Source organism: Lygodium microphyllum, chromosome 13, assembly GCF_053477565.2.
Source record: "Lygodium microphyllum isolate KBCC chromosome 13, Lygodium_microphyllum_v1.1.10, whole genome shotgun sequence".
Taxonomy (NCBI): Eukaryota; Viridiplantae; Streptophyta; class Polypodiopsida; order Schizaeales; family Lygodiaceae; genus Lygodium; species Lygodium microphyllum.
In genome coordinates this window covers 112,255,932-112,265,892 of record NC_141147.1, presented here as the reverse complement: position 1 = coordinate 112,265,892, position 9,961 = coordinate 112,255,932, and the positions used below count along the sequence as shown (strand labels likewise).

Below are 9,961 nucleotides of genomic sequence, written 5' to 3'. Positions count from 1 at the left end.
AAATGCGTCTCACATAAGAGGCATAATATCCACAAGTGATCCGGTATCAATAGAAGCATCACATAAGCCATAGGCATACAAATATATGTTGTCTCAGACCTGAAATTTATTGCAGAATATTCTATCATCAAAATTTGGCAAATCGGACATCACCATTGTGTCCGAAGCATGCCAAAACCCCAACTTAGACTCTTATCTTGCCTGAATCGAGTTTCAAATGCCCAAGATATGACAAAAAAAGTGATTTTTGGGCCAGATTTTGAAACATGCGCAAAAAAAAACGTGAGTTGGCTGGGGGGGAGCCTGCTGTCCCACATGTCAACAATGGGGCCCAAAGGGGGCACAAATGGGATCCAAAGAAGGCCTACACCAAGCCTCAGCAAGCCTTGATAAGCTGGAAGCAAGATCCAAATGAAGGAAGCTCCAAGAGGTGTGAGCTATGGCTGCCCACAACCTATGAAAACCCTATTGAGCTAAAAACTAAGTGAGAATGAAGATCTCATACCTCATGTGGAAGGCTGGGATGAGCTCTTGAAGACCCGCTCTGATACCAGTTGAAGGGGATGCAATGGCAGTGGAGAAGGAGAAGAGGAAGATGCGGGAGAGAAGAGCACACATAATGTAGGTGATGTCCAACTAAACTGACAGTCTTATTGCACTATCATATTATATATGAATAAAGAATGGACGGTCACAATATACACAGATAGGCCCAGAGGCCTTTTACCCCAACAGTTAGGTGGAAGGGAAAGCTATACGAACCAAGACAACAATGCAATGTGTACTTTTCTTAGAATAGATCTTTTGTCGGTATGGCTGTGGGAAAAATTTTACAGTAGATGGGGTGAACTGGATGCGGATGAAGCCCATGATTTCTTTGCACGGTTGGGGATAAAGCTTGCTTTAACTTCAGCTTATAACCCTGAATGAAATAGCAAAAATGAAAAAGGTTACCCACCTATTGTGAAGGCATTAGCAAAAGCATATGGAGAAAATGTAAAAGAGTGACCACGATTGCTCTCTTATGCTTTGTGGGCTAACAGAATAGCTTATAGTATTGTTACAGAATATATGCATGCTAAATTGATGTACGATCAAAAACCTATCATGTCAATAGAAGATATGACAGTCACATGGAGTGTGCTACCTTTTGGAGAGGAGTTGAATCGAGAGGAGTTGTTGGCCTTGCATATTAAATAGTTGGAAAGTAAGTCAAAAGACATAGAGGCAACAAGTGCAACGTTAAGGACAACAAGGATACAAAACAAGAAATAGTTTGACAAAAGACTTAGATTGAGACCAAGAACCATAAAAGATGGGGATTTGATGCTAATTTACAACAACAGTTTGAAAAGTCAACATAGTGCCATGCATAAAGTCTCCAAACGATGGTTCACATCCTATGTGATAAGACAAGTGCTACTTATGTATTAAATGGGCTGGATGGGACAGCCATAAGCGTTCCAATAGCAGGGAAAAGAATCAAATTACTCAAGATGCGAGAATCTATTGCCTATGAGTTACCAAACCTAGATGAATAGTGGCCACGATATAAGGGCTAGCCAAAAAGATATGGAAGATGAAGCACCAAAGGATATGGTTGCAAAGGATGATGAGAACTCTGAATTTGGTGACAACTAGGACTATGGCACATATCGGAGGATGTGCAAGTTTAAAGGGGGTGGATGTCATGCCGTTGCATGGACAATGTGAAAAACCCTGGAGTGCATCATCATCATCTAACTTTCTTATTTATCTAAAATCATATTAGTCATTAGTGTTAGTGTCCATGATATGGATGGTTTAAAAATATGAGATTTTTGAACCATTTAGCTTATTTTTTATATTTTGGCCATTATTTATTGTCAATATCCTCAAAAGGTGTAGTAAACTTCTAGAATAGGGTTACATGTAAAAAGCAAGTGACTTTTCAATCAATTTTAGAAAATCTCGTAAAAAAAGAGCAGCTCCCGAGTTCACACAATACGTGATCGCAATTTTCAGGCAACAAACAACACTCTAGACGGAAAAGGAGCAATCCAAGAGAATTTTGAATAGGTGTCCTAAGTGTCTTCGGGTTTTCTCCCCCTTTCGGAGCCAATGAAACCATTAGATTTGCCGTCTAAGCAACAGAGTGGAAGCTAGTATTTGATGCATATTTTTTGGTATAACAATGAGCTATGTGAGATCTAATGCTTGGAGATTGCTTCCGAGTAGTAGTAGACATTATTTAGATAATCCAAAAACCATTTCGTCTTGGAGTTTGGCCATCAAACGATCACTTATGACTATTGTAATAACCAGGGATACACAAGGTTGAAGGGTGTTTGGAGTCCTATACAAGGCTTTTGTTTTCCTTCTCAAGCTCTATCAATACGTATTGCTCTTGAGAGAAGTACTTGGGCTTCTCCTACCAAGAAATCATCTAAATCTATTGACATTTGGATTGCTTGGACTCTTTGTCTTTGATATACAACAAAGTTTACATGTAATACATACATAGTTTGAATTATTAAGCTTTGTCTTTAAATTGTATAACGGCTTTAGCAAACTTGGCAGAAGGTTTTATGATTGATTCATGATGCATTTACATGTCTTAAAGAGAACTTGATTTCCATCATTCTTGGGATTCATTTGAATCTCCTACATATTCTTTTTCTTCTTTTCTATCTCCTATTCTTTACTTCCTTCTCTCTTTGATCCCTAGTGGATATGACCTTTGGACTAAAACCCCTCCGACAACAATAGCATCAACTGCTGGATCTAGTATCTCGTGACTCCAAATTGAGGCTGCAAAACATCCCATGATTCAGAATTTGTTATTCCTTTATTACATCAAACATTCAAAGTTTATCTAAATACACTCAATACTTGTGGTTTTGTACATACATCATATGCTATTGGACCTGTAGTATCAAGGAACTTCTCAACTATGGCACTTGCCATCCAAACTGATGCTTTGAGCTGGCTGCCTCAAAGGCCTGCCGGCATATTGATCTTTACCTGAGTCCTCCACAAAGCTGTACAGACCTGAGGTTGCAAGAGCCTTATCCTCAATATGTTTGAGTTTCAAGGAGGTGACAAATTTTGACATCAGAACTTTTGTGTACTCGTGCTCTAACTCCTAGGTGAGGAAGTAATGGCAGCATACGAAGGAGCCATGTAGGAGCAAATATCCTCAATGTTGGCAGATTGAATTTTTACTCCTCTGGCCAGCAGCTTGCATGCCCACTCTGTGGCCAGCTGTTTCATCATCTTCTTGTAGGAAGCAGGTTCAAATGTTATTTGACTCAATTGGCACATATGCACAAAGCATCTAAAGTCTCTATCCACATTCCCAAGATCTATGATAGCTAAAGCGCTTTTAACCTTGTGATCAACTACAATTAGAGCATTGTAGTTTTGATCCATCCCACCTGTTTTGACCAACCACTCTCTCATTAATGGTTTGCCTAGAACAGGAAAACGCCCTCCTAAAGTTAGTAATGTCTCAACAGCTGCCTCCAGTGCCTAAATGACTCTTCCTAATTGTGTTTCCTTTTCTATCATAGATCTAAGGGGGAAGGTTCCAATTATGATTTCACATAATGAGGTTTAAACCTTTCCAAAATAGACGTTATACACAACACAAAGTTCTCCTATCTATTACATACTCTACCAAAAAGTCCAAGTTGTAGAAGGCCTGTAATAACGGGACATTGTTGAAGTGGAGCAGTTTGAAGTTAAACTAGTGAAAAAAGCCTTTCATAAGTGACCCTTCTTAGATAACTTGCAAAATCTACTTGTTGATTAACCTTCTGAAGAGAAGCAGTTGTCTTAGATCAGCACATTTTGATGTTGACAGTCTGCAGACAGTTACTTGCACTCCATAGATTCACTCAGATTAGCATACCTGTTCTGCCGTACAAGCTCAGAAAGAATAGTTAATGTAATCATCATTGCCCTTTTACTACAGCTGTGCAAGAGCTCCAGTACTGGAATTAGATACAGTTTCTTGCAGCCACCAATCAACTAATGTCAACAAAGCGTGCCGACAGAATAGCAGCAAATTTTCTTTTATATGCAAAAGCACAACTTTTGTTGTCTTGAGCTTTCACCTAGTAGGGCTTGCATTGAAACACTGCACAAACAACAAAGGGCCATGGCAACAACTTGTTGAGGAGTTATGCTCATCCTCATGCCCATGATCAGCTCCTCACATGACCTCAGTCACTATTCACTTGTCAGGAGGTGCTCTCTGCAGGATCAAACTGCGGCAACAGTGTTCATGAAGAGAGGCAGGCAACCCTCCCCTCATGCTGCCACCGTTGCACCACCCACACAAGGCTCATTACTTTTCATGATGCTACTACTGTAGGTAGGTCCATCATCTATTTTTGTTGAGACAATTTTCACTTTGAAATTATTCCACTACAACCACTGTCCTTTGCTATCTACATATTTTCACCTGTAGTGCATCTTAATCAGAGAATCTGCAAGCACGCACAAGCAACTGTAGGTAGGCCCATCATCTATTTTTGTTGAGTCAATTTTCACTTTGAGATTATTCCACTACAACCACTGTCCTTGCTAACTACATATTTTCACCTATAGTGCATCTTCAGTTTTCACTGTTTAAGCTTTCATAATCCCTTAATCAGAGAATCTGCAAGCACACACAAGCAACTGAACTCTAGGGAATATGAAAAATCAAACACAGAAAATGATCATAATGCTTATATTCCAAGAAGCAAAGCAAGGGAACCACTTACAAGTTATTTATTCCCTAATCAATTTTCATGTTGCAAACTTTTTAAATCCCTTTGAGTGAAAATCAGAAGGCCTATGTGCAGTCTTAACTTTCATGTTCCACACTTTCCATAACCCTTTATGAGTGGAAATTCGAAATCTGGCAAGCACACAACCAACCAAACTCTAGCAAACATAAAACTTCAGAATTCTGCCTAGGTTCATTCACATACAGATTCTTCAAGCAGACTGACAGCTTTTCCTGCACATCACTTTTTTCAGATACATGACAGAAGCACCTTTAAAGGCAACGCCAGCAAATATGCACGAAATTTGCAAAATGGCAAAATATAAAACCAGCAAATATGCACAAAATTTGCAAAATGGAAATATAAAACCATTAAAATTTCATTGAAAAAGTGAAACAATAGTACATTTTAGTCCTGGTACTGAAATGTTCAGATGCCTCAACTACAAAAACTTAAAAATCCTTTGAGGGCTTCTCTGATGTCAAGAAAAAAACTTAAGATCAAGTAACCTTGGGAATCTGCTCAAATACATCCTCCTTTTAGAGCTTGTCTTCATATTCGGATAAGGGGGTAATTTGTTCCTTCAAACCCTTCCTTTTGCGGATGTCAACAATCAGCTGTGCAGCCTGTGAATTTGGTTCAGTGGGATCGCTATTCATCATGTCCCAATGATCAAATACACACTGTGGGAAGGCTTGGCCAGAAGTAGCTGCTCGCAGAGTACTAGAGAACCCAAAGGACTCAATGACAGGAAGATACGCCTTAATATTGTAGAGAGGTGTACCTGGCCTCTGAATCTCCTCAAACACATGACCTCTTTTCTGATTCAGCACTCCATAAATACCACCTAATGCCTGCTCAGGAGCTTGAATTTCCACAAGATACACTGGCTCCAGAAGCCTTGGCTTTGCAGTTAGCTGGGAAGCATACATAACGCGACGGGCTGTGGGAATAATCTGGCCACCTCCTCTATGAATAGCATCAGCATGTAGAACTACATCACAGACCTCAAAAGCTATCCCTCTCATGTTCTCTTCTGCAAGAGCCCCCTCCTTGGTAGCCCACTGGAAAGCAGCAACAACTGAATCCTTGATTTCATTAAGATACTGCACTCCTTTACACATGTCAACAACCATATTAGGTCCTGTAGTTTCAGGGCCAAAGCACCAAATCTTCTTTGCAAGATCTTTATCCCAGCCAAACTCCTCAGCAAGGATCTTGCTACGGACCTTGGGGTCATCGCGAGGACCAATACGTCCTTCATCAATAGCCTCAGCAAGCCCTTCCTCCAGAGGCCTTGCTTCAAAGTACAGTCGGTTATGTTTGTTAGGGGACTTACTCATGACAGTATGGTTTGACTTTTCCAATACAGTCTCCCTGAATGAGACAACTGGATCAGAAACAACAATTTCTGCACCACCCATAAAATCTTCTTGCAAGTCCTTCAGACAAATTTCTAGATGTAGCTCACCAGCTCCAGCAATAATGTGCTCACCAGACTCTTCGATGGTGCATACAACCATAGGATCCGACTTTGCCAAACGCTTCAATCCCTCAACTAGCTTGGGAAGATCAGATGCGACCTTACATTGTACAGCAACTCGCACAACAGGAGAGACAGAAAACTTCATGGCCCTAATGGGATGAGCATCAACTTCCTTTTCATTGGTAAGAGTTGCATTTTTAGTAATATACTGATCAAGCCCAACCATCGCAACAGTGTTACCACAGGGCACATCCTCCACAGACTCCTGCCTTCTCCCCATCCAAATGACAGTTCGCTGGACACTCTTTACGTAAAGATCCTTCTTCTGACCAGGTACATAATTTGGACCCATTATCCGTACTTTTAAACCAGTGGAAACTTTACCGGAAAAGACACGACCAAATGCAAAGAATCGTCCCTTGTCAGAAGCCGGAATCATTTTAGACACATACAGCATTAGGGGCCCATCTGGATCACAATTTCTGATGGCATTAGCGTACTGATCATCCAAAGGCCCTTCGTACAAGTTTTCCACACGATATTTTTGAGCCTTGGCAGGAGAGGGAAGGTGAAACACCATCATCTCTAGTAAAGCATCACTGGCTGGGAGCCAAGTCTGCATGACTCGCTTCATGAGAGCTTTTCCCCTTAGCTCCTTTTCATCCGCCTTCAGAGATATTCCAAGCTTACTAAGCATTGGCCAAAGTTTATCCTTCTGATCATTCATGCAGATGTTGATAACCTGCTTGATGGGATTGTAAATGAATTGCACAAAACCACGCTGACAAGTAGCTGAGCCAGTATTTTTGGTGGTCCATTTCTTTGTTGCAGGATCAAAATAGTTTTCCCCCCAAAGCCTCTCCATCATTTTAGCCTCATCAACTCCAAACTTTGCAGCATACATCTTTGCAAAATTTGTGAGAGTAAAAGCCCATCCATGCAACCCAGCAGAGAAGGCTACAGTTCCTTTCTCAGGGTAGACTTGTACATCACCAAGAAGAGGGTCTTCGTAAGTAGCCATAATAACATTGGCATTCTCAATAACCCTTTGGAAAGTTTGGTAAGCTTCTTCACCCTCCACCTGAAGCTCCAGAAAACAGCGGTCCATCTTGTTGACAGTTAGTACAGGCCTTATCCTTTCACCCAAGGCCTGACGGAGAACAGTCTCGGTTTGAACACACACCCCTTCAACACAGTCCACGACAACAAGAGCACCATCTGTGATACGAAGGGCTGCTGTAACCTCTGAGGAAAAATCAACATGCCCAGGAGAATCAATTAGATTGATCAAGTAGTCATTCCCATCCTTTTCTCCCTTGAAATCCTTTAGGGATTGGTCAGACATCTCATAATACAGAGAGATCCCGGTAGACTTAATTGTGATACCACGCTCTGCTTCATCTTGACGAGTGTCAGTCAAACGGACATCTCCAGCAACCTCTTGTGCAATAATACCAGCAGCAGCCACTAAGGAGTCAGTTAAAGTAGATTTTCCTGCAAGTTTCAACGATGTACAGAAACTTAAAATCCCTTTCATAAATAATATAGATACATTGAGTGCACTTGTGAAAATACAAAGCACACTACCATGATCCACATGTGCAATAACAGACATATTTCGGATGTTATGTTTCTTGTCCATGATCCTGCGGAGCTCTTCAGTTGTAAACTTCACCTGAAAAAAGTATTACAGGTGTAAGATGGAACCAAAAGCAATCGATTGATAAGAACTTCCAAACAAGTTTAACGGAGTAACATACCATCTTTGCAGATTGTAAATTTCCAAATACAGCTCAGAAATTAGTCCCTGCAGAATGTCATGCTTGTGTCAGCAGAGTTATCCTAGCATAGAACTTACTATCAGCATCGCAATATCAGTAACAAGTATGGACTAAGACCAATGTCTGTTTACAACAAATGTCAGATGAGAAATGGAGAGCTAGATCCAATACACGCAGCCTGACAGACCAAAATAATCAGGATAAAGTTCAATCAAGGTGGATAGCAGAACAATAATTGTTGGATGTACAGTATTTACTGAGAAAAAAATGCAGATAAGACTCCTGTAAATGATTCCAACACCACTTTCAAGACAACAAATGAGACTAACAAGCAATGGACTTCAAGGCCTAGTTCGAGCAGATGCAGGACTAGGCAGGCATCGCAATCTTTCAGTCTTAACATTGCACGTTGCTCAACCTCAATTCCAACTACCAAAACAAGCTTGGCGTATCCATTTTAAAATACAAACTTTCCTTCTCTGCTTAGATCTGCCTCTTCCTGCTGTTTGCTGTAAACGGGAAGCCAGCTAGCCTAAGAGACACGCTGTTCAACACTAATTCTAACTACGAAAACCAGCTAAACATGCCTTTTCTCATGCCTTCGGAAGACAAACTTTCCGTCTGTTTAGATCTGCATCCTGTTACTGTTTACTACAAACGAAAGGCCAGCTAGCGTAAGCAAAACGTAAACAGAAAATGGTAGAGCTACAGATTATTTCGGGACGCCGGAATGCACAGAAACCGTGAAAACACGCAGATATGGACGCAGAGACACAAATACACAGGCTAAGAAAGAGAGATCACGAATGAAGCGGATCAAACTTGCATAGGGACTCACCTTGTCTCGGCACTGTCGCGCTGATCTGCCCCTGCTTTGCTTCCTCTTGCAATCTCTCCCTCGGCGGCCTGTGGAAGAGAAGGAAGGAAGAGGTAGATGGAAATGTTGGAAGGATTTTGGGTTTTGAGAGTGTAGGTTTCCCGAGCCTGCCCTAATCTTTGTAGAATATACCCTTCAACACGCACTTTATTCCCCTCACATTTTTGGACAAAACCCCTAGGTACTCCTCCAACATTTTCTTTGGACAAAGCCTACACATGGACATGGCTTCAACATGGATTGCATGGATACATAGGGAGAGCCTCTTTGCATGCAGCTCAGTGCTTGCACTAGCCTTCCGCACGCACGAAACGCTAGGCAGCGACATGCGAAGTTACTTCGCTCAATAATCCATTTCTCCTCTTTCTCCCCCCCTTATCTCTCTCTCTCTCTCTCTCTCTCTCTCTCTCTCTCATACATACACAAAACTTAAAACTAAAAGTAGTTTATAAAAGTTGTAACATAGAATGTCTGATATAGAAACAATCTCTTCCATGCACCATACTTACGAACTTTCCTTTCTCGACATCAATGTAAGGAATCACATTGCTTTGTGTGAAAAAAAGGAAACAACAACGTTATACCAAAACGGGTCATAATCGACACAGAGACCAAGTACCAGAAAAAAATTTCTATTAGAGACCTAGTCAAAATGAAGCCACAAAGGCTAAGTATAAGGTACGCAAGTGTTTCCAAGCACCATAAGCAAATGGTCGATGCTAGCAAAAAAAAAACAATGTGTCCAAGATGCCTAATAGAAAGAAAGCTTCTTCTTCTTTGAGTAATCATTAACAAAATCTTCCTCCTTGAGCAAAACATGCGAAGGCAAAGCAGGGAATGATCCCATAGTTTCCATTGGTAATCACATGGGCAATGCAATAGTCCTACCTCTCTCTTTACCACCTGCATTGGAACAAAAATCACAATATAAGTACATGGAACAATAACATTATACTAAAATGGGTCATAATCGAGAAAAAAACCATGCACCACAAAAAGAATTTCTATAAGAGACCTAGTCAAAATGAAGCCACAAAGGCCAAGTATAAGGCACCCGAGT

General features: G+C 40.9%; 1 protein-coding gene across 1 annotated transcript; it reads right to left on the bottom strand.

Annotated features, from left to right (window-relative positions):
* Window positions 1–5,103: 5,103 nt before the first annotated feature.
* Window positions 5,104–9,015, bottom strand: LOC148027066 (elongation factor 2). Its single transcript, XM_087691603.1, has 4 exons — window positions 8,863–9,015; window positions 8,004–8,050; window positions 7,831–7,918; window positions 5,104–7,737 (listed from the first exon to the last, which is right to left on the bottom strand). The coding sequence occupies exons 2-4, from the start codon at window positions 8,004–8,006 to the stop codon at window positions 5,297–5,299; spliced, it is 2,532 nt and encodes an 843-aa protein (XP_087547729.1). The 5' UTR covers window positions 8,007–8,050; window positions 8,863–9,015; the 3' UTR covers window positions 5,104–5,296.
* Window positions 9,016–9,961: the final 946 nt, after the last annotated feature.